The sequence below is a fragment of the Embiotoca jacksoni genome, unplaced genomic scaffold (genome assembly GCF_022577435.1).
Source record: "Embiotoca jacksoni isolate LCO1_2020_lvr unplaced genomic scaffold, fEmbJac1.0.p SCAF_1, whole genome shotgun sequence".
In the NCBI taxonomy this organism is placed as follows: Eukaryota; Metazoa; Chordata; class Actinopteri; family Embiotocidae; genus Embiotoca; species Embiotoca jacksoni.
Genome location: NW_027185229.1, coordinates 24,609,509 through 24,635,335, shown reverse-complemented (window position 1 = coordinate 24,635,335; position 25,827 = coordinate 24,609,509). Strand labels below are relative to the sequence as shown.

The 25,827-nt window shown below is 40.4% G+C and overlaps 1 protein-coding gene across 1 annotated transcript in view; it reads left to right on the top strand.

Moving 5' to 3' along the window:
• LOC138198222 (plexin-A2-like) overlaps positions 1-21,176 on the top strand; it is a 75,170-nt gene extending 53,994 nt beyond the window's left edge. The window contains exons 16-32 of the mRNA XM_069149512.1: positions 485-652; positions 2,713-2,806; positions 4,363-4,602; positions 5,511-5,654; positions 6,105-6,339; positions 6,715-6,857; positions 7,747-8,015; positions 9,629-9,695; positions 10,086-10,232; positions 11,288-11,447; positions 12,252-12,355; positions 14,286-14,382; positions 15,118-15,317; positions 15,545-15,714; positions 16,243-16,455; positions 17,373-17,523; positions 18,618-21,176. Coding sequence (XP_069005613.1) covers positions 485-652; positions 2,713-2,806; positions 4,363-4,602; positions 5,511-5,654; positions 6,105-6,339; positions 6,715-6,857; positions 7,747-8,015; positions 9,629-9,695; positions 10,086-10,232; positions 11,288-11,447; positions 12,252-12,355; positions 14,286-14,382; positions 15,118-15,317; positions 15,545-15,714; positions 16,243-16,455; positions 17,373-17,523; positions 18,618-18,713 — 2,698 coding nt within the window. The 3' untranslated portion in view covers positions 18,714-21,176. The remainder of the gene's footprint in view (positions 1-484; positions 653-2,712; positions 2,807-4,362; positions 4,603-5,510; positions 5,655-6,104; positions 6,340-6,714; positions 6,858-7,746; positions 8,016-9,628; positions 9,696-10,085; positions 10,233-11,287; positions 11,448-12,251; positions 12,356-14,285; positions 14,383-15,117; positions 15,318-15,544; positions 15,715-16,242; positions 16,456-17,372; positions 17,524-18,617) is intronic.
• The last annotated feature ends 4,651 nt before the right edge of the window (positions 21,177-25,827 follow it).

Genomic DNA, 25,827 nt, shown 5'->3' with positions numbered 1-25,827 from the left:
ACTGCAGATTCACAGACTCTAAAGCGTGACTGCCTCTGCACAAACTCCAATTTTCAAATCTCTGTCAAACACAGTATGATGTCGCCATTTAAAAAAAGCACACTTTAGATGCAATTATCTGTCCTGCGTCCTAAATTAAAAGCCTTGGTAATGATTTGTGAGCAGGTGATGGAACTCACAGCAGTAGGTATTGTTCTCTGTGTATTTTTAGATATCTATTTAAAGTTCAAAATGCCTCACATGGTAGCAGTCAGGTGGGTGAGGTGAGGAAGCCATTAGCTAGAGAACCGTCTAATTACAGTGTTCCATTTCTAATGTGTCTGTAAAGAGGAGGAGATGGGACAGGCTGTAATGAATCCTCTCCCCTCATGGTAATGTGCAGGGTTCATAACTGCGTGAAGTCAGGGATTTTTGCCACTCCAGCAGTGAGTGGGTAGTCACAATCAAAGACATGATTAAACCCCTTTTCTGGTGCCCCCACCAGGAGGACCATGTCAGAGATTGTGTGCTTCTCGGCTCCCTCTGTGACCGGAGCTGGACCGGTGCAAGTCAGTTTGAGGGTCGATCGGGCGAAAGTTCCTGGAAGTCTGGCATTTGAGTACATCGAAGACCCCACAGTGCAGCGCATTGAACCCCTGTGGAGCATTACAAGGTAACACAAGGCAATGGAGTTCTGGATATGCTGGCAACATGCCTGCACCAAAAACCTGCAGATTTATTCCCTCGTGTGGAGTTTGCAGCTCCTTCCAGCATTAATTAAGTTTTGTTACGGTTACTTCACACTGTCCGCAAACAAACAGGGCGAGTTTCACAAAAGACGGCTGCAAATAAGTTAGTTGTTGCTTGCAAATTGCAGTTGAATTTGTGAGTTGTACGGGGCTCTCTCATCCTGGTGAAGGAGTATGGTGTTAGTTTTGATTAGAGCAACGTGTCACAATTACTGTGAGAGGAAGTGATCTGGGGCTGCAAATCGCAGCTTGTATGTTGCTAATTTGGTCAAGCCGGTCTCTGGCTGATTAGATCGGAAGTAGGTGTGAAGGGGAGCTTGATCTGCTCTCCATGTTGCACTGTTTTCTAAGTGTATATTTCTAAGTTTTACAAATGAATCTCATTAGAACGGTCTTATTATCAACCTAAACTATCCCATGCACATGTTCACAAACATGTGGCTCTTTTGATTGCATGTTTCTCACAGGAGGATGGATATAAATGCCATGAAGCCTACTTTTTATGATGCTTCTATTGTTCAGTTTTTATTCACAGCCATAGAGGTGGTAATTCAATTATATTGTAGCACTGTGGTCGCAGCGATAGTATTGTGCAGGGCCGCACTATATTTAGTGTTGTTTTTAACAATCTGTCACGTCATGCATGAAATTGGGGTGGAAACAAAAATTAGAGACACCTCTCAACATAATGAAGTCCACTACAACAGCACCTTTAACAGCGACGTCAACAATAAGCATATCATTCAATTAAATAATTTCTGACAGTGTCATTAAAGACGGAACATAATGAACTCGATAAATAATGTTATGCCAGGAATGTATTGTACAGGGAAACCTAAGTGGCCACTGACTACATATATTTACCTAACAATACTTTGATTCTACATTGATAAGGCACATTTTTCAATGAGAATCTAATCATATGAGAAACCTGCAACTGCCTCCCGTGTAGATATTATCATGTTTCCAGGGAATCTGTGAGTAATGCCAGCGTTACAGAGTGATGAGGTCGTTGCATCACAACAAGGTGTCTAATACAGAAAAAAAAAAACTGTTTCAAAACGGTAAATTGACTTCCTCTACATTTCATTGAAATACTTTACAGTGATTTACATGACATTAGTGAGTTTAATAAAGCTAAATTATTACAATATCTGAAGGAACTTGGTGCATAAACACCTCTATCACAGTTGAAAGGTGAGTTACCGGTACGCTGCTAAATAAAAGATGGCCCTTAATTTGGGTTCGGCTGGGATTACCCAGCACTACAGCACTACGTCCCTGCAGATTAGACTTCAGAGAGATGCCCTGGCCCTCAGCCTGGTGACAGGAGGAGCTTTGTGGAGCTGCAATCAAGAGCCCTCATCATGAATGTGCAGTCCCACTATGCAGCCCTACAAGCTTAGGTAGCCTTTGAAGTGTGAGAAGAGAAGGATTGGCACTCTGTCAGGCTGACAAGACCGGCCAGTTTTTTTTTTGTTTCTTTTTGCATTTTTTCCCTCATTTCTTTTCCTGTATTTTTCCCACCTCGTTTCTCCTTTTCCATTTTACAGTTCCATACTTGCACAGTTCACTAAGCTCACACTGCAGCACAGGTTATGCAAAGATTAGGGAGTGTTGTTTATTTTAATCACATCTAGCACATATGTAAACAAGCGGCACCTGTATTCATGCTATGCCAGTCTCAGTCATGGATGAATATAAAATAGCAGCCAGCTGGTTCTCCGTTTGATCTGGCTCCTTCTGCCCAATAACAAAGAGCGAGCTACCAAGCCAGCTATGCCTCCTCAAACCTGCATTAATGCAGATTCTCCTGGAAAAGGGTGGTTAAAGTGATTGATCTCTCAGCGGTCGTCACTCTAATTAAAGTATGATAAAAGACAGTGTGTACTCATATATGCCCTACCTGGAGTGTAGCGTCCTTGTATGTGCAGGTTTGACCGATATTTCTTTTGAAATTAATGTATTCCTTTCCTTCAAACAGCGGACACACCACCCTGACAGTGACTGGGACCAATCTTGATGTAGTGCAGGAGCCGCGGGTCAGAGTCAAATATGCCGGCCATGAATCTGTCAATGTGAGTGTGAGAACTGCTGATATAATGTCCTCAACCTTTATTGACAAGCTGACACAGTAGAGTTGCTCTTCGTTTTGTAGTTGACTTTTGACTTTTTTGTTTTAACATACTGATCTAAGAGTCTTTGCTGTGAATGTAAAAATGAAGCCAAATATAAAGAAAGAGGTTAGAGAGAGGTTGCATATAGAGTGGGCCAAAATGAGATAAAAAAAAAAAAAAAAAAAAGAAAACTGACATGGAAGAACAACTCAGTTTTGGGAGTTGATTTATGGAGCTAATTCTCCTCGCCTGAACTGCTCAGGCAGATCGCTTCAAAGTGATTGATTGTTCTAAAGTGTTGGGGCCCTTATGGCAAAAGTCCACGCACCTTTAGCCCCACGTTTTCCACATTTGACCAGTCAGAGATTTGCCTGAGGGCTGAACACTGGCTAAAGGAGGGTGGAAACTTCTGGAGGGGAATTTTGACTTTAAAAAGAGCAATACAATCTTAAAAATCAATACTAAGCAGGTGACTAAGTGAGAATATGCCAGAAAGGGAATTATATGATTATGTGCAGCAGTGTTAGACTGAGAATTTTTTTACGTTATGTTTTTGAAGAAGGGGAGTTTTTTTCTGTTTAGACCATGTTGTGTCTGAGAGGTATGCCCTGAGACAATTAAATGGTGCGTTAAAGATGCCAGCCCGAAATTTGGGCCAGTCAATTAAAGCTGCATGTTCTACAGTGTCACTGGCAGCGCGGAGATCTAAAGGGATTAAAGCGGAACTTTCACCCGAATCAGCTGCTAGAGAGGGGTCACTGGCGAATTTAATGAGGGCAGTCTTTTTATCACACATGTCTTGAAAACAAAACTGGAATTGCTTGAAAATATTTAGACTCACAAAAGCACTTGATTGACTTGAAAGAACTTGCGGTGGAACCTGAGATATGATTGAAGCTTGCTAGAAACTGGCCCGCAGCCGGTGAACTTTAAAGGAACAGCTCGACTTTGAGAAGGACCTTGAAAAATTACAAAAACAAGAAGGCACATTCTGGTGATCGGGTGATTGGCTTAATATGAAACAGCTTCTGATAGATATATTTATAGGCAAGTTGAACAGAATTAAAAGGCTCCCAGAGACTCATAACATCTGGATGCTAAAAATAACTGAGAATAATAATTGTACAATGAAGTGAGACATCTGTTCAGATATATTTAGCAAAAGTGATGGCCGCAAGATATATATATATATATATGTATATATATATATGTATATATATATAAATATTTATATATATATAAAAAGTATAAACTATACTCACATGAGGGTGAAAGTAACAAGTACAAGAAGAGATAAAAATAAAAGCCAGGACCATCATTTAAAAAAGAAATTTCTGAGGGTAAAATTTCTGATACGAAATGTAGACAGTTATTATTAATGCAACAAACAACACTGTGAGCTATAATATTATTAACATGTGTACGATACTATGTACAGTCCAGTTTCTGTAATATTTATTGTGGGTACTCCAGTCGTGTGACATGTGACTTTGACGCCTGATTTGATTCCTCTCCAGGTGTGCAAAGTTCTGAACACAACCACCATCAGCTGCTTCGCCCCCTCTCTGAAGGCTGAGCACAGCACAGAGCAGGAGACAATAAAACATGTGGACGAGTTTGGCTTCGTCTTCAACAACGTCCAGGCTCTGCTCACTTACAACAACACCAGCTTTGTCTACTACCCCAACCCTTACCTGGAGCCCATCAGCCTCTCAGGTGTTCTGGAGCAGAAACCTGGAGCTCCCATCATTCTCAAAGTAAGTCAGAGGAGACTTGAACCGCTACTGATATTGTTCAAATTCCATTTTCACAGCAATGGATACAGAGAAAACTTCAAAACCAATAACTGTCAATAACATTGAGAAGAATTTATCTAAATGAACACTGTTCACTGCTGTGATCACCCGCTCTGATCCCATCTGATCAGACTTACAGTCCCTTACCAAATTCATTTTGATGCCTCATTGTAAATATTGCAAACAAATAAACCCTTGGTGGTAATGGTTGCCAGCTTTCTCTGTTTCTGATGTTTTTCTGAATAACACAAGACACTGTCTGTGAACTCAAACGCCTTCTGTCTCAAAGAGGACATGACCACTTTTCTCATGCATTTTGTAATAGATTTTTTTTCCATCAGACTTTCTCTCTTCACTCCATGTGCCGCTGCAAGGAACTTAAATCTTTAGCTTTGTTTGCAATGGATGAACAGCATGGCATATTGGTTTGTGTCTTCAAGCAATCTGCCTTTGTTAGGTAAAATAGTTTTAGGAGCTTTCCAGCAAAATTTGACTCTGTGGCAGTGTGCAAGGAATGCAGCACAGAAAATGCCTTCTAGTCTTTTTCAGTGTTGTTGATTGCAGTCATTACACTAATGCTTCAAAATTGCATTCTAATAATTTGCATACATTGAAAGGATACAAAACAAATGACGCTACAAAACAGAAATGAAAACTATTGAGGATGTCATTGGGGTTAAAACTAACTAATTTACACTTGAGTCTTAAAAGGGTTAAACAGTAGTTCTAATTTGATGTCTTTCACCAGGCTTTTAATGTTAGAATCTCAATTAACAGCTGAGGTTTTATTTTTGTAAGAGCTTTAATTATCATAATTTGAAGTGCTTGATGTATGTTTATGTTATGTTGCTACTCTAACTGTGTTGCAGGGCCGTAACCTGGTGCCATCAGCATCTGGTGGAGCCAGGCTGAATTACACGGTGCTGATTGGAGATACGCCCTGCTCTCTTACTGTGTCTGACACTCAGTTACTCTGTGAGCCACCAAACCTCACAGGGCAGCACAAAGTCCTGGTCAGTATTAACGCTGTGCTAATCTGGCTGTGCATCTGCATGAATGTGGGTCGCTCTCTGTGGGTCAGTGTTTGTCTGCACGTCAGTGTGTTTGTGGGTCACCGACAGACTTTCAGTTAGTGGCTGGCTTTCTGTCATTGTCATTATGTCACTCATGGTCTGGTAGGTTTCCAATTACAGCACATTGACCTCTGGATTTATCGACTGGCACTCTTTCAAATAATGGGAAAAGAGCTGTAAGAAAAAAAACAACTAAGCTTGTATGCCTTGAAAGTTTTTTTTATTCAAAGGCAAGTGTTCAAGAAATTTAAAAATATCTATTGTATTTGCTGGTTTACTTCTTCAGGAAAAAAAAATAATGTTAATTGGTGGCCAGCCTTTTCAACAATTATTTTTCTTTGTTTTGAAATCCTGGGCTCGTAATATTATTGTATCATTATTATTATTTAGGTCCAAGTTGGAGGACTCCACATCTCTCCAGGAGAAGTTCACATCCGGTCTGACAGCCTGCTCACCCTTCCTGCTATCTTCAGCATCACAGCTGGAGGAGGGCTGCTCCTCATCATTGTCATTATAGTTCTACTGGCCTACAGACGGAAGTCACATGAGAACGACCTCACTCTGAAGCGCCTGCAGATGCAGATGGACAATCTGGAGTCCAGAGTGGCTCTGGAGTGCAAGGAAGGTGAGAGTTCAGAGGGACAAACCCATAATAACAAAGACTGCTCTTTAAATCTCAAGTTCCTAAAACAGAAGTTTATTTGTAACTGCATTATAGCACCATCTGTTGAAAGTGGAGTTTGCTATTCAAAAGTTGTAAAAGAGGCATACTTTTGTAATTCCTTTAAAGTACATTATGAATTGTAATCTTTTACAGAAATATAATTACAAAGATGTCAGGACTTTAAAAAGTCTTCACAGTACAGCTTTAATATTTTGTCAAATCTTTTATTTTATTCAGGTATTTTTAGGTGTATTGTGTTAAACTACTAAAACATTCAATGTCGCATGATTGTGTTTGGCAAACTATTTAACACACCCCTCTGTCTGTCTTGTGCAGCTTTTGCAGAACTACAAACGGACATCAACGAGTTAACCAGTGATCTGGACAGAGCCGGCATCCCCTACTTGGACTATCGCACTTATGCCATGAGGGTTCTCTTCCCCGGCATCGATGATCACCCTGTGCTCAGAGAGCTAGAGGTGAGACACCTCTGAAGCAGGGCTGCAGCACTTCAATGCAGTCTCAACATCTTGACCTTAAGGCTCCAGTATGCTCCAAACTAAATTGATTTTGGCTTTTCAACAAGAGCTGTCAAACTGCTGTCAAGCAGAGTAACACAAGCAATTCTGAGGCTATTCACTTTAGTTTGAGGCCTGCTTGTTTATTGGTGTCCACACCAGCTGAGAAATTTGTGAGCAGATTATTTGGGGAGTTTACTGCCTCCCTCAGTCCCTGAGTCAAGCACCTGATTTGATTGACTTTATTACTGTCCTCATCTGAAGGGTTTAATTCTGCAGCACTCTCCACCCAGCGAGGAGAGAATCTGATAAACCATTTGCCTTTTCATTATTTGTGGAAGAACTTCTCACATACTCAAAAACAGAATTGATTGGTCTGTGTCGGCAATTATAATTGGTTTAATTAAGACATTATTTTGGTCAGAATTATTTGAAAAGATTTGTATTCCTAAGAGCTTCTGATTCCACTCAAAGTAATCTCCACCTCGTTAGTGCTAGAAATCCTTCATTAGGTGAAGAAAAATTAGGCTTAAGCGTCGTAATTTCAACAAAAAAATGTTTTTTATGGTGAGCATGATTCTGTCAGGACCTGCGCAGGCGTAGCTCATTACTGGGCTGAGCCTGCAGCCAGACCAGTGGTTCTAGTTTGCATTCACGCTTAGAGGTGGAATATGAGAATTTATGTGTATATTTTATTGTATTTTTGTCTGTGACTCATCCTTGAGCGAGTATTGTCTAAAGAGCATGTACATCTTTGTGTGTGTGTGTGTGTGTGTGTGTGTGTGTGTGTGTGTGTGTGTGTGTGTGTGTGTGTGTGTGTGTGTGTGACAAAAATGCATGATGCGTGTAGGTGCCGGGGAGCGGACAGGCGAATGTGGAGAAAGCCTTGAAGCAGTTTGCTCAGCTGCTGAATAATAAGGTTTTCCTGTTGACATTCATCCGTACACTGGAGCTGCAGCGCTCCTTCTCCATGCGTGACCGCGGCTACGTGGCCTCGCTCATCATGACCGCTCTGCAGGGACGGCTGGAGTACGCCACCGACATCCTCAAACACCTGCTCTCGGACCTCATAGAACGCAACCTGGAGAGCAAGAACCACCCCAAACTACTCCTGCGCAGGTAAACTAAATTATATCCTGTCACTTCAAGTTGCATTGCAAAAATCAGTTGACACATTGTTGTTTTAGATCTCACGAAAACTTTAAAGTGAATAGTATACGTGTAAAGTAAAATTTTGCCAAAAGAGACCATTGAGTTAAATTTACATTAAAGGTAGTTGCCCTGGAGAACCAGAGTCTTGTGGCTTCACTGGATAAAATAGAGGTTTGGTAATATTCACGTCAGCTGTACTTGCAAAAGAAGAAGGATAAAACAAGATTGTTAATGAATCTCCGTTGAAAATTAAACACATTATAGCTGAGAAGTTTTGAAGGTCATTAAATAGTTCAGCTCTGGAGGTCCTCCATCCGTTTGAACATTGCATTATGATATGGACTTATTCTCCTCTGCGTTGAAAGGATTTAAACCAGAGACCTTTTCTGTCACAGACCTGAACAGCTCTGATCAGCGCTGCTTATCTTTTGGCATTGATAATTCCTTTGTGCATTGTTCTTTCCAGCCCAGTTACCGCACTTGTGATGGTTGGGTAACTAGGCCAGTGAAGGAAAAGCCCACCTCTGTTCAGCTTTGTTTTGTGCAGCCGTGTGAAACATCCGCTACGAGTCGGAGAAACGGGGTGCCTGAGCAGACAGGTGAAAGACAGGAGTGTTAAAAGTGATAGAGAGTGGGAGGGACTGGCAGAGGAAGAGAACCTAATGGAGGGAGAGTGAGTGCGGCGGTGGCAGAGTTGTTGTCAGTCTGACTTATCTTCTGTGTGCCACTCATGAAACATTCAGCTCTAGCTCACGTTTCTTCCCCCATCACCTCTCCTCTCCTTCTTTCTCTCGCCTCTCTCCCTCTTTCCTCCACCTCTGGTTATCTGCCGATTGTTTTCCCAGTTCTGAGTTCAGCCTACTGAATGTTTCATGAGGGTTTTTTTGGGTTTTTTTTGGAAAGAGGAAAAAGAAGAAAAAAAAAAAAAAAAAAAAAAAAAAAAAAAAAAGGAGAGGGGAGGGGGGTTTCTCTCGATCTGAAGCTACTCATTAAATATAAGAATGTGTTCACATAGGAGCCAGTACAACAAAAACGTGTTTGCCAAAACATGCTGCTCTTGCAGAAGCACTCGAAAATGTAATGGGATGCCGTCAACAGTCGAGTCACTACTCGTTCGGGTTGATATGCAGGTAAGGACCAAAAAGGAGTGACTGAAAGACAGCAGGTTCGGGAGAGAGAGAGAGCGTGGCTGTAATACTGCGGGCTTTGGATCAGATTAGGAGATACAACAGTAAACCTTTCACAGCAGCAAAGTGCAGACCCAGCGAAGGAAGAAACAGAGTGAAGGACCTGAAGTGGCCGTCTGAGTTGTCTCTGCACAATTATGTCATGACCCAAATATGTTGTGCACCAGCAGCACTTAACCTACAGCATACTGGATTCTTGTGTCCTTTGAGACCAAGCGTCTGAGTAAGGACTTTATATCTGGTAAACTCTCCATATCATATTTTCTCTTTTTTACGGTTCTAACAAAGTCTGGCTCTTTGACGTCTTATATTATAAAGAATAATCAGAACACTCTGGCTCTCTGTGGGATGCCACTTGCTTACAAATGAGAGCGCTTTCTTTTTGTCTTTCAGAACAGAGTCAGTGGCAGAGAAAATGCTGACAAATTGGTTTGCCTTCTTGCTTCACAAATTTCTAAAGGTATAACAAACTCTTTCTCACACCTTGTTTCCACAAGTGTCAATGTGATGTAGGAGGACATTGCTTCTTAAAATTATTTGCATTGATTTTTTTTAAATAGTGTGTATGTGTATGTTTTTGTTGTAGCTGTGACTTTAACTGCCTAATATTGATGAGTTTTTAGCACAGCGTGGAGAGCTAATGGTTCCCTGTGAGGTCAAACATACATTCGGCTCAGGGATTTAAAAGCTACATTTTATTATGTTTGATGTGTCATGCTCCACTTTCTGAGTCTCGCTGTCTCTGCTGATGAATACAGATATCTTTATTTTTCCTCCACTTTTTTTGTATGTCTTATTTTCTTTTCTCCCACCTTTCAATCCAATCCCTGGGTTCATTTCCAAAACAAAGGAGTGTGCTGGCGAACCTCTCTTCATGCTGTTCTGTGCCATCAAACAGCAAATGGAGAAGGGACCCATAGACTCCATCACAGGAGAGGCGCGCTACTCCCTCAGCGAAGATAAACTCATCCGCCAGCAGATTGAATACAAGACGCTGGTGAGTCACAAAGACATTCATAAAGAAAAAAGTCCAAGTTCTTGTCTGTATTAATTTTTTGCACATCTCTTGGCAAAGAGCCTTGACAGATCCACAGAAATATGTTACAAGCCTCAGCTGTGGTTATAATTTTATGAATGCTTTGAATGGTTTTGATAAAAATCATGTCGGTGGACCAATAATCTTGCATAGCTAGATGCTCGTCAAGGTTAAGATACAAACAAAGCTTTTTCAAATCAAATTACGAAAAAAAGACCTTTTAATACAGTTAATTGGTTAATTTCAGTTAGTTTTCACATCAATGGCTTTATTTTCAAAATTGCACAAACATAAAGTATAAGCGAGTATGTTTGTCTGGACTGCTCAAATCCATCTTCTGTGCACTCCTTGTGACGGCTAATTACCCCAGTGGTTTGCAGAGAGCGTTAACTAGCATGCTTCTTCTCCTGGCTTAACCGGGATGGCATGATACCAGAGTTCACACGCTCACCTCCAGACCCCGTCCCATATGTACAAAAATCCACACTAGAATAAACATAATGATATAATCATTCATTAAGTTTGTCTCACAAAATTACAAAACAAAGTGCTACATATGTTTAATCTAATTAGTGTAATCAAGAATACAGAGTCTATCAAATTCTCTCTGGTTTGTGCTAATCAATCAGTAGAGTCATGTGGTAGAACCACCTGTATGAAACAACCTGCCTTTCTTTTACATTTCTTTCTAAATTAAGCCAGCTGGCTTCTTCCACCCTTCCAGTTCCCCCTCAGGTTTTAGCTCCATAGCTGAGCCTGCCAGCGACAGGATGACACCTCTCTGATCGCCGTGTCGGAGAGAGGCTGAGAGGCTGTGTCTCATTACTTGTTTAATGCCCCTGCTAGAGCTGCACAGCCACATCCTGGAGGTGTGAAATTACATTTTTGGCATAGATGCTCTCCACCTGGACAGCTGGGTGAGGTGTAGGTAATGAAAGGACCTCCGCAGCTAGTAACACCTTTCTCTCTGTCTCTTTCTTTTACTATCCCCACTTTCCTCTATCCTGGATCTCCAGACGCTGAGCTGCGTAAATCCAGACAACGAGAACAGCCCGGAAATCCCTGTCAAGGTGCTCAACTGTGACACCATTACGCAGGTAAAGGAGAAGATCCTGGATGCGGTGTACAAGAACATGCCGTACTCGCAGCGACCACGAGCTACAGACATGGATCTAGGTGAGGCTGTGCAGGATGCAATCACACTAATTTCATAGTCGTAAAAAGAGATAAAACACAGACTGAAAATATTCTATTATACATGAGCAGTTTGAATATCGACAGGTGGGAAAAACACAGCTGAGAGTGGGCATGTCAGGGCAGGGGAGTTATCCCAGATGCTGCACTGACGACGCGTGACACCAACAAAGGGCTCCACATCAGTTTCTGGGATACAACCCCTCCTCATACCTGTTTATAGCCCTAATCAGAGCTGCACTCTCCAACGGTGACATTAAACCTTCCTGACAGCTCACCTACACTTAGGCTTACGCCCACAGCATGTCACCGAATACTGAATGACTCGGCACAAATCCAGCTGACATGCACCTTCAAAGGGAGTAAATAAGATACCTTGTAGGTAGTGGCTGATATTGCTCCAGGCTTGTAGTTTTAAACCTTAAGGGGCTTTTACAGGTGGGGGATTTGGAGAAGATCTGTTTCTCTTTGTCGCTTTGGGCATCTTAAATCCCCGTGAAGACACCGTGTCATTTGTATTTTCTTCACAGAATCACAATCACTTTAATTGTCAAGCAGAAATGCGCAGGAAGTTATCTCGGTGACACTTTGGCTGCCAAACTTCACAACTTGTTCACTTTCAAAGAATGAACATAGTGCACACAAGGATAACATGATCTCTACTGCAGCACCAAGAGGCACGGCAAGACAAACGAGAGATGTTGGGCAATATGTAACTGTCTGGCACCCGGGATATACCCAAATCCCATATGTCCCACATTCACTATTTATTGTATTTTCTTACAGAATGGCGGCAGGGCAGAACAGCTCGTGTGGTCCTGCAGGATGAGGACATCACAACCAAGATAGAGAGCGACTGGAAGAGACTCAATACACTCATGCACTACCAGGTCTGTTAAAGGCCTCAATTCCAGGCTGAAAAGAAACAATTATTTTCATAAAGAACCATGAAGAACCATGAAAAATGCCCGTCATTACTTCCAATACGCTAAGTGGCAAACTCAAACCGCTTATTTAGTCCAACCAACAGCCAGATATTCATAATATATGCTATTTTCAATTAAATAAAAAAGAGAATAGCGAAAAAATACACATAAGAGCAAACGTAGGCAGTTTGTAATTTTTCCATTCAGCGTCCAAGTTGTTTAAATAGCAAATGTAGTGACACCCATCTGAGTACCCATGGGCGGGTTGGTTGCCATTGCATGATTGATCACCAAGAACCTGGGCTTAAGTCAATAACGCAGAATATTACTGTGTAAGGACACAGTATGAAGATAGTAATATGTGCCTAAAGGCAGATGCACAACACACATTCATAATGCCTGCTACACAAACAAGGACATACATTAGCGAACAAACATGCAAAAGATTAAAAATAAAATGATTACAATGTGGAAGATTTTGATTGTGTGCATTAATGGACACTCAAGCAGAGGAGGCACTCTCGTCTACTAATTAGCAAATTGGTCTTTCCAACAGCAATCCATCATCCAGCTCTTAAAGGAAATGAGAGATGACAATCTGATTGGTTCATTTCATGTTACACCAAAACGGACCTATGAATAATAGGACCGAACACAATACTTTGAGCCATGCACACTCAGATTATGAGTTGTTAAACTAGCAAAAGTAGATCTAAATGTTCGTGCCCGAGACGATGTGCCGAGATGGGTAAAATAAAACCCAGAGTTTGTAAATCCTGAATCTTTTCCAACTTCTTTTTAAGAACCTGTGATTATTCAGTTGCTCAAATGCCTCACAGTAGATATTGATGAAGGATAAAATATTATTCATTCGTATTCCTTTCACTTCATTCCTGCCCACATTTTGTTTTTCAACCTCGTGGTCACAAACACGCACACAGTCAACCAAACTGCACTTGCATGCCCGTGTCTTTTACACCTGTTTTTTTTTCAGCTCATGAATAAGACTACACAGGTCACCCACCTCAGATGAGTGATCCTGTTCCTTTGTCAGTCAACCGTTTGTCTTAACTATGAGCTTTGGGCCAATAGTAGCACTTCACACAGCCAGCATTTCACCATAGTTTTGTACAAACACACAAACAAATAAAGACAAAGAAAATCGAAATTTTTTGCACTAAGCATTTGTTCTGACAGAAAAGCAACGCGCTCCCTCTCATCTCTAGAGAAGATAAACGATCGTGCTTTTTTGTGTTTAATCTCTGCCAGGTGTGGAAACGTTTGTTGTGTTGCTAAACTGGATTTGGTATTAGCTACATTTGTAGTTTAGGCAGAACAGTGGTGTGAATTTGTGAATATGCTGCGGATGACCAAACCTCATCTGCAGCTACATTATTATGTATCTGGATCTGCTGCTGATAAAATCTATAAACCAACACTTGGAAGAATCCTGTGCACCTTGCCATTGCAACTTCAAAACATTGACATCTACCTAATTAATTCCCGTTTACCTCAAATTTCAGTTCATTGTTTAAGTGTATTTTCACTTTAAGTTGAGGAAATCCTACTAATATGAATACAATATGGACATATTTGAGTCTATTTGGTGGTTGAATCTGTGCTGATTATTGCTGTGCTGTCTCTATTTCTGCCTCGCTGATGATGGGGGATTTTTTTTTTTTTTACAGAATGTTGTCCTTGAACTAAAGGCTGGCCTTTTGTACAATTGTACAAAAACCCAGAGAAGGCACTAACATCCTCTGAATCACAGTCGTTCAAAGGCCCGGTCCTTGGGTTTTTAATCGCGAACAATATTTCAAATTCCCCCCTTGATTACGTTTGACAAACAGCTGCAAGTCTTAAAAGTCATCAGGCTTTACCTTTTGTCTTTCAGGTGTCAGAGCGCTGTGTGGTGGCCTTGGTGCCCAAACAGATGTCCTCTTTCAACATTCCCTCCTCCGCCAGCTTCCCACGCAGCATCAGCAGATACGGTCAGTACTGTTTAAGGAATAGAAATACTTAAAATTCATCCAACTCACTGCAGCGGTGCACCATCTGTTGTTTTCACTCATCAGTCCATTGTAAAGCACATTAGACAAAGAAAATATTCAACAAGATAGAATGAAGACAACTTCTGCCTTTAAAACAACTTTGAGTGGCGAAATCCATCTTTACACAAGCAAATTAAATATGTAATTTGTAATGATACCCTGTGATGTATGTTTATGTTCTACATGGAATCCAGATCACATTTAAACTGTGACTTAAATCGCATCTCAGAAACTGCAGCTAAAACTGATGTTCTCTATTAGATTTGAAATTATTTCTTTGAGAATCTGAGCACGCTTATGCGATGTCACACTTTACGACAAGAAGCTGGCAAAAAAAAAAAAAAAGAAGCCTTGAGTGGCAGACAACGAGGACCACAGCCCGGATAGAAAGCCTGTCTTCAGTGAATGAGCGTACGCCTGTATCATTACTATGACAACCAATGAAATAATGACAGCAACTGATTATACAGTCTAAACACACACATCCCACCTGCTCACTTGCCGATTAAAAACAAAGACAGTCAACGTTCTATTCAGATCTGAGAAACAAATGTGACTCTTTTCCTCCGTTCGCGTTGTTGTCGTACAAAATGATCAGGCAAGACACTTTATGTTCACAAACAGCATCTATTTAGAAGAAAATATGTCCTTTCCGTCTCTTATTTGACCATCTAGGTGTGGATGTACATTTCCGCTCCACCCCCACCAGTCCTGACAGCCCTCATTCCCGCGTGCCCATGCTGACCCCCGATCTGGAGAGTGGGGTCAAAGTGTGGCACTTGGTCAAGAACCACGACCACGGGGACCAGAAAGAGGGCGAGCGTGGCAGCAAGATGGTGTCTGAGATCTACCTGACGAGGCTACTGGCAACAAAGGTGCCACATAATACATATTTTATAGTAAAAAATAAATGGAATAACACACTAGGAGAAATAATATGCATTTAACTTGATAAAATGAATGCCACAGATTTAAGTGTGACTTTGTCCTTGTAATCCTTGTGCTAAGGATTTTTAGCTCTATAGCTACAAAAAACAGGGTAAATATAGGTTCTAAAAATACACTGCAAGTCTTTATTCTGTCTATTTCTGTTATTCGACAGGGTACGCTGCAGAAGTTTGTGGACGACCTGTTTGAGACCCTGTTCAGCACTGTGTGTCGGGGCACCGCCCTGCCGCTCGCAATCAAATACATGTTTGACTTCCTGGACGAGCAGGCCGACAGACATGGCATCCATGACATGGACGTTCGCCACACGTGGAAAAGCAACTGGTGAGAACCATTTTATTTTTATGCTGAGAAAAGGATCTTTAAAATCCCAATTTCAGCGTGTTTACATTGACTTCCTGTCGAATGCAAAACTTGATACCATCTTTCTAATCATTTACTCAAAAGAACCATCAATATTCTTCAGTGTACATTTCTGAACTATTATCCCCAATGCATGACAAGTGCAAAGTTAGGTCAGACAGTAAGTTTTCTAATTTTTAATTTGATTATTTTAGAGATGCTACTTTTACTACATTTTCTTAATTCATTCTGTTGCGTTCCACACAGGTTCAGCTGTTTTAAGCTGCTCTATTAATTCGCCTAGTAATCTCTAACTCCAATTTACATCTTTTAAATGGTCCTCTAAACTCCATCTACATCTTGTAAGTGAAATGTTAATTAAGGGATTAATAAAAAAGAAAATTCAACAGGAAGATTAAAGGTAACTGATTTATTTTTGTAGACAAGTATTGCATTGCCTAAATGATTCCTTTCGGTTTGGGTCCATGTTTCTCTCTCCCTTGTTTCCAGCCTTCCCCTGCGTTTCTGGGTAAACGTGATCAAGAATCCCCAGTTTGTGTTTGACATTCATAAAAACAGCATCACGGATGCCTGTCTGTCTGTGGTGGCCCAAACCTTTATGGATTCCTGCTCCACGTCTGAACACCGTCTGGGCAAAGACTCACCCTCCACCAAACTACTCTATGCCAAGGACATACCGCATTACAAAAGCTGGGTAGAAAGGTGTGTATGTGCCGTTAAGTACATGCAAACATGGAAAAGAAAATGCCTTAGCAAAAATGTAGCATTACCGATAGTGCAGCTTTGAGACAAAGGTTGTAGAAGTGAAGTGAACCAGGATAAATGACTCAGAATCATCTGCGTGTTCACATTATTACCATAAGAGATTGTCAGGTGAGATAATGTACATTATAGTTTGATTTGGAAGCCTTGACAGTGATTTTGTTTGGCTACTATGTCAGAACATCGGTTGCCATCATGTCCTGTTTTTTTGACCAGTGATACCAGGTTTTGTTAGAACTGCCAGATTCATTTATTTACGCTTGCCTTCCCACAGAGGTCGTCTTGATTGAAGTTTTATCCCATTTCTTTTCTATATCTCTCACACATTTGTCACGTGGAACAATGGTGTTTCAGTCTTTGGTGATGCAACTTTAGGGACACATTCGTGCTCGGTTTGATGCAACAGACCTCCCTTCTAATGCAATTATGGCAGAATTTGCATGAGGAGATATGACTGCTTTGACTTATGAATCCAAATCATGAATTATTTGAAAGAAATTAATAATGAATATAATAGGATTAGGTTAATACTGTCTGTAGTACAAGTGAATCTCTAGATCTACGAGGCTGTGTATGTGTATCTGTAAAAAGTGTGCAGGTGTGTTTTACAAAGCGACTGAAAACGAGTGTGACACATTTCCTTGTTTTTCTGCCAAAACACCTCTGATCTTCAGACACTTTATCAGTGGATATTCTTTGACTTTCCGCAACAACAGAATAAATCCTCGGTGGAGAAAAACTCTGGTATGCATGGGTGTGCCCTCAACACTCACAGTGTGTGTGTGTGTGTGTGTGTGTGTGTGTGTGTGTGTGTGTGTGTGTGTGTGTGTGTGTGTGTGTTGTGTGTCTCCTCTCAGGTACTACGCTGACATCAACCGCCTGCCCGCCATCAGTGATCAGGATATGAATGCCTATCTGGCTGAACAGGCTCGCCTTCACTCTAGTGAGTTCAACGTGCTCAGTGCCCTTCATGAGATCTACGCTTACGTCAGCAAGTACAGCCAAGAGGTGAGGCCCAGTCAACACACTGCAACACGCAAATGTGCTATCATGCAGTTGTCCTCCTGTCGTGGTTTGCTGACTGAACTTAGCGGTTTTTTTTTTTTTTTAATCTAAGCAGCCATAATCAACATTTAAATTTTTTTTTTTTTTTAACATGCTCGTAGGAGTGAAACATCTTTTGTCTCATTTTGGTTTAACACAACTTATGGCTTTTTTTTTTTAGTGTCATTTATAGTCACAGCAGGCCGCTGATTTCAAGAAAACCAGTGATAAACTTGGGAGCCGTTAGCAGCCAAACAGACAGATATTTCCCTCAGGAGGGGAGGCCAAAAGGAGAGCCAATACTCGACTTGAATTAGTGAAGTGGACACAAACACAACCTTTGATGAATGCTAATTTAGCTTTGTGTATGCTGGATGTGTAGACTGGCCACCTCTTACTAACAAGTTTGTCCTAACAGCTTTATGAGGGATTATGAGTCTTTACAAAGTTTACAGCACATTGTATGACCCTGATTGGTCACAAACAAAATTTAAAAAAACAAAGAAATAAAAAGGATTAAAGGCTTTTAGATGGGGCTGAAATCAATGATTTCATTGCGGATTAACATTTTTGGTTAATTAAATTGTTCAAGGTGTTTCTTTTAAAAGTTGCTTCCATTGTTCGACAACAGTCCAACACACAAAACATTTTAGATATTTTATTTAGTTATTTAAAACTGGGAAATGCAGCAAATGAGGCCAGTTAAGAAGCTGGCACCAGCAAATGGTTGTTTTTAGTTTTATTTGTAACCGAGTTACCTAACAGAATTAAGTGATATCTATACATTTGCACATTGAATCTTAAATAATCAAATCAGTGATGAATGATTGAAACGATTCAGCAAAATAAGTAATGAACCTCAAGTTTAATTGAACGGTCTGAAATGTACATTTCATTATGATCGTAGAAATACTGGTGGATGCTTTGCTGTTGGGGATTTGTTGTGCAGTTGTTTTGATTTATAAGCTATATGTGCAAATTTGCGTGATTTCTACAGTTGACCAGTGACATGAGTCATGTCTGTAGTTTCACAGCTTGTGCCTATGTGTGTGTTTTAGATCATTGAGGCACTGGAGCAAGATGAACAGGCCCAGAAGCAGAAGCTGGCATATAAAGTGGAGCAGATCACCTTAGCTATGTCTACAGAGAGCTGAGACACACACACACACACACACACACACACACACACACACACACACACACACACACACACACACACACACATATACACACACACACACACACACACACACACACATATATATACATATATACACACACACACACACACACACACACACATATATATACATATATATATATATATACACACACACACACACACACACACACACACACACACACACACACACACGCCTAAATACATACATACATACTCAAATCAAATCATACTATACCAGAGGAGTTATACACATGCAACACACATGGCACTCAGATGTGGACACGATCACACACATTATGTGCACGTATGCGCATATACAATCGCACACAAACTGATATATGCAGAGAGACTGCAGATTTAATGGACCTACTGTATAAACAAACTGACAATACACACACATGCATAAATACACACATACAAATGTACATACACAATCCACAGCATACTTCAAACAGCAGAACGTCCCAAAGCAAGACTTTTGAATCCAATGTAATCTGGTTTTTTCAGAGGAAACTCCAACAGGCAAACATCCAACTTCTAAAACACTCCTATAGAAAGAGAGAGAGAGAATATGGGCCATCGCGGTTTCAGAATTCGCCGCCAATTCTTTTCCGCTGGGTAACGATTTGTCTTTGTAGCTGGTGTTTAGGCTTAATGTGCGTGTGGCATGGTTGGAGCTCTGCAGAGAACAGCATTTAATAAAGAATGACTCAACAGTCACTGAAGGAGCGCGACAGAGACGGGAGCCAATTTAATGGGATGGCACACAAAGTACTTTTTATATGTCAAAGTTGAAGGACACTTATTCATATAAACATATCACGAGCTTGGACTGACTTCACCATTTGTAGCCATTTTGGAGCAGAGATGTGTAACTGTGTTTTAAGCCTCTTTTTTTTAATGGCTTTTAAAGGCTTAAGAACGAGAACACTAAAGATTCTGGCATCCTTACTTCTCATGTTCCCACTTCCCATTAAAAGTTTTTTGTTATTTTTCTAGTGAAGACTATCTGAACCAGTGGGATTTGAGAGCAGTATACACCAAATGTTTCATTGACAAGGTGAGGATCTGGCTGTTTAATAATCCAACACCAAGACATCATTACCTTCCAATTCGAAATATATGTAGAGATATTTCTGGACTCAATCCCTGGCTTTTTTTGTGCCAAATATAATATATCTCATGTTTCATTCATGTTAAATTCTCCTGTAGAAGCTATTAATTATACAAGCCATTGTACAAAAAAAGATCCAATTTGAGATAGGAAATTTTTTACAGTGATGATCTATAGACCACTAATTCAGCCATTCAAAGATAAGTGGAGACCAAATTGAACTGTAGCAGAAAGCATGATTAATGATGCTATAAGCCTGATCAGGGATCAGATTAGCCTAACTCTGGCCAACAGCACCACTTCCTCACCCTCTCCTGTCTCATCAGTCATTGTTTACATTGAGCATAATACTTGAAATGCACTCAGTGTACGAGATATTAAGAACACCTGCAGCTCCTGGGAAGTAATCAGGTCAGATTAAGTTCGATGAAGGCCTTGATGGTTCATTGATTTTCTCAATAAATCCACTTTGAACATAACCTGGAAATTAAACGCAAGTAAAAAGCTTAACATGGATTTCTACCCCTTGAGACCCGGTGATGTGAGAGGGGCCGTTACTCAGTGTAAAGCAGGTGTTCCTTATATTTTGTAAACAGAGTGGATGTACGATTAATGATATACTGTATGTATTTGGATCAGCTGTTGGTCCTGGTTTTGTTGCTTCACAGCACTTACGACGCTCTACATCCTGACTGTTTTTGTGCTAATTCACAAGTTTTAATTTTGCGTTCCAATGTACATTTGACCTGGCTGCTTGTTGTCTCCTTGCTGCTGTAGTTATAGTGCCATATCTGAACTTTAAAATTATTATCATAATTGAAAAAAATGAAAATCAGTCTGAGGCATCACACTAATTCAGGGTTTTGGTTTTGATCGATTGTTTCACCCATTGCAGTGATGAAAGATGAATGCCTTTCTATGCCTGAGGCTGTTTCATTCTCCATTTAAAGTCACTGCAACCGTCTATCTGACGACTTTCTGGAGCGCTGCTCTTACCATTTCAGTATCAGTGGAGATAATATATTCCCCACAGGACCTTGATTCATCTTAATCTGGGGGAACAAGATAAAATAAGATAAATAATGAAAACATTTCCTGTTAAATGTTGAAATATGACAGAATTCATCTATTTCATGTGTGGTTTGATGATGATAATTTATAAATGTGTTGTGCAATAAACTGTCAGATGTTTAAGCTGTAATGTTTTTTAAACTATATATTACTGTATAAATACTGTACATAAAAAACACTCCTATTTTGCAAGCAAAAGATTCACTTTGTACTGTTGTTATACATTAAATGCGCAGCTGATGAAAATTATTCTTGCCTTCGTGTTTTCTGTGGTGATTTTTTTAAATAATCATGCTGGACATGATTGAGAATCATAACCCCCAGCACATCGATTATTGCCTTCATTTAAGTAAATTTAAGTAGCTGTCTTTGTGTGTACCAACATAAAACACATGAGATTGTTCAAAGAGTCATTGTATGACTTAATTCATTTCAATTTTTGCCTTTGCTTTTTGAAGACAGACTACTGCTGCTGCTGTTAGAGGTGAGGTCATTGTTAAGCCAATCTGAACTCTGCCACGCATAACTGGATAATCTACTCTTATTATGTTAGAGGACCATTAGCATGCTAATTCAATAGTTAAACTCTTATTGCGTTTTCATGGGAGGGATCTGAATGCAAGACAGAGATGTCAGAGACAAACTGAAATCTCAGGAGTACCTCTATCAGCCAGCTTTTTAAGTCAGAAATTTACATAATTATTTGCTCAATGCACAAACAATGTTAGCGTGATACCAGTGATGTGTGCAAATGTAGAAAATAAAAAAGGCATGAAACAAAATGGTAACCTTCTAAACTAACGAAATTATTGGTACAATAACATTATTATATGTTCAAAGCCCTGCAGCCACATTTACTCGATGGAATTATTAAGTGCAGTATGTACAGTCAGAAACAAGAAACTTTGGGTGTTTTTTTTTTCTACTTTCAAAACTGAAATTTAGTTTTTGGAATTAAATACATTTCAGAAGACCTTGCGGAAAAGGCACACCATGAACTAGTTTAGCATCAATGAATCAAACATTTTGGGGCGTTATAGTGAAATATACAGGATATAACAGATAAAATGACTGTAAAGAATAGGGGAAGAAAATTAAGATTACTTCATATCTGCATTTGGCAAAGATTTAACCCTGTATTTGGTTGGATTTACGTGCAGATGTTTTGGATTGCTTTACAGCGCTCCACAGGAAGAGGGCATTGTATTTCCATTCTAAACACAACTAAGCCTTTTTTCACAAGTCAGCCAAGACAGACCAGAGGAATAACCCCTTCCAACTTGTTTATCTTCCTTAGATGGGTGGAAAACAAATGCACAGATAGTGATATCAAATGAGGAGAGGGTTTGGTATCCTTCGTGTCGGGACCCAACATGGTTTGTGGGAAATAATGTTTTTAAATTTAAGACACACTGTTGTGAGTCAAAGGCAGCCAAACATTTTGACCATGACTTGTTTATTGGAATCATACTTAAAAGGATGAACATATAGAAATGCAGGACATACCACTGTTAAAACACACACTGTCAGGTGAGGGTTGCACATCTGATGCCAAAGAAGTGGCGAGCTTGTGAGACAACAAAGACATGTCCTGGAGAAAATGACTAAATCCCTTTGAGATGCATAAAGGAAACACAAAAGGATGTGACGAACAGCCTCTCGGAAAGAAGAGTAGTTTTGCGCTGCCGTCGTGCTGTGACAGTATTTGGTGCGGCATGTGAGCAGCAAATAGGAGCTCCTAAGCACTTTCCATAATGAGCCAGAATTCATTATTCATGTTTAACCTGCGGGGCTCTGGGCAGGCAGAGCAGAGGGGGGGAGGAAGGGGAGGAAGGGGAGGAGAAGTAGGATAGCGTGGACATCCCAGGCCTCCCAACCCGTACCTGCCAGTTCCAGGTAGGGTGTCATCAGCGTATCGAAGAGTTCTCTGCACACCTGCCAGGTTCTAACCTCTTGTCTCGCCTCTCTTTACAAACTGTTAGAGTGCCCACGCTCAGTAGCCAACGATTCCCCCTCGCGTATGTCTCTCTCGTGCACATGCGCAGGAAAGATCATTAGAACTCAGACCTCTTCTACTGACAGCTGAGCACGCCGCAGGATATCTTCTTGATAGACTGCGTGGCAGGATTGTACAGGACAGGTTTATTGAGCCACTACAGCAAATGCGAAACAAATTATTCGTCAAATCCTGACATAATATCTCATTCTGCTGTGACCCATGACTTAAGTAATTACATTATATATGTAAGGAAAAGTAAAATATCAGTGCAACGCTTCTTTTCTGTGAAATCCCTAGTTGTACACTGCCAGGTATAACGATAAGATTCTCCTGCTGTTCAGAATATTTGTCTCAGGGTGAAATGGACCTCATGCACAGACTGCAGATCTTGGAAAATAATTCAAACTCCGGCTCTATCTCCGCTGAATATTAAATGGAAAAGTCCTTGGACTTTCTGCGCACATGAACACGTGAACAAGCCAGCAGAGTGAGTGTTATTAGTCAATAATCAAGGTTCTGCTTTGCTATCCTTAAGCACAGAGTGGGGATTACGATATCCATATATGCATTAAATATACAGATTTTCCTCATAAACATGTAAAAGATTGGACTCAATAATAGAAACACTTGTACAATCTGCTGAAACAATTTCTTAAGTGGCTGTTGGAACTAAGGCTCAACAATTATTTGTTTATTTATTGAGCAAAATTCACCACTTTTTGCTCTATTTTATATCACGGTAAATTGCATCTTACATTCCTCAATAAAGGCACCTTCACACTAAAGCACAATGAGGCATCATATTCCCTTAAGCTCCACTGGAATGCAGCCTTCAGGCTGTTGAGGTCAGCAAACATTAGTCTCCCGCTCCTTCAATTAAATACATACCGCACTATCAGAGTGCACACAATCAAACACAGAATATGCTTGTTTTCGCCTAAAACACATGACAGCTGTCCAAACCAGCTGATAAAGAATAAATCCCAAATGACCACATCCCAGCTTCTGTCAGTAACGCCTTCTCTCAGGATTTGTTGGATGAGCTAATCCATGATGGCATTTTATTTCCACCGTGTGGTGTAGTAGTTTTTCCTTTGTCCACGAGCGACACCATTGTTACTTGTCGACTTTATGGTCACAACTACCTTCATTACCTATTAGTCCCACCACCGGAATATTTGAATATGAGAAAGTAGAAAATAAGCAACATATACTGTAATAAATGAAAGGTTTAAATGATGTGGTCATAAAGCTAATGTCCAGTTGGGACTTCACACCAGTGTACTGATGCCATCTTCTGGTCATAGTTTTTACCACAAGCATGTCTTGCAAACATAGAAGGGGAATAAGGTTAAGAATTTACTGCCTTTAAACGTTTGAGCTCAAACCGTGAAAAAGAAAGAGACGTGAGACGGCTGGTGAAATGTGAAGCAGGAAGAGGGCAAAGGGTAAGCATGTGTCAGCGACAAAAAAGTGTCTGTTTCAGCACTGCTGCCTGAGGATGTGTGTATGTGTGTGTGTGTGTGTGTGTGTGTGTGTGTGTGTGTATGTGTGTGGTGGGTATGTAACGTATGCTGGGCCATGCAGTGTTCCTGTGGGTCATGACACAGACATACGGCGAGCCCCGAGACCGCCGAGAACCCACACAGGGACATCTCTGACGCACATTTTGTTTTGGGAAGGAGTGACTTCATTGATCTGATCCTTTCCTTTGTTTTCTTTCTTTTTCTACTTTTTACTCACTTGAAGGCAGAAACCTCGCTGCCCAGCCCACAGAGGTAACGGTCAACATTTTGCTGCAGTTTGAAATTGAATCCCCTCCCACTTATCCTCCTCCTCCTCCCCAAACTTTCTCTCAATTTTCCCTCCTTCACAGCTTCCCTCTGCCGCACTCATGAAATCACTTCAAGACAGACTCCCTCCTACGTAGCCAATCGGTGAGTTTCGTGGGATTTGAGGCTCCCATTTTCAAAGCTCCATAAAGCCTGCGTTTCAACGTGAATGTGTTTCTGTGACAGTGCTCGGCTGCGTGTTTGCACAAATAAATTCCCCTAAATTAAATTTAGAAAAAAAAAAAAAAAAAAAAAAACATTTTTAAAGAGAAATGTCCTTTAACTAATACAACAAAGTATGTTGATTTCTTCCTGTCTGTTCTTGTGGCTCACATTAGTCCTTGAAGCTAAATTGTTACTGATGAATGGCTGGCAAAGAAACAGTCTCCCCACAAACGATCATCATTTTGAGTTGCCGTTTTACAACTTCCTGTCCAGAGCTCTGCCTCGGCTCTCACAAATAATCCATTGCTCTTGGACTCTGAGAAATCCAGCTCTCAGACAGACAGGGTAAAAAGCAAACATTACAGGCACAGCATCACACTTCAGACATTTTAAACAAAACCATTAAGAAAAGTTGATGTTTCATGTTATTTTTCTCTTTTTTTTAAGCAAAAATGTTCTAATACATGACATATTCTTCTAATAAGCTCCCTAGTTAGTAAGTAGAATCTGCCACTAAAAGTAGTCTTCTGATCCTCCAGCCAAGCCTCAGTGAGCCTAGGGATGTCCAATTAGCATCTTAAACTCCCATTAAAACAAAATACGACTTCTTGGATTGAACAGCAGTGACCTTTTGTCTAAAACTCATCCAGGAACTTAAATTTGCAGTCAGATTCAAACCAGGCTGTTGATGTAGCTTCATCAGGACAGTTTGGCACATTTTACCTCAAGAAACATCATTCGCCCACTTATATATTAGAAATTTGTGATTTTAAGTAATAAAATTAAATACATTTCAAATATATATGCCCTGAATAAACTAGCTGTTAGGAAGACAATATGCTTTGGTGTGCTGTTTTCTGTTTGATATCAAAAACGGGTGTGCATGTGTCAATGCAAGTGTATG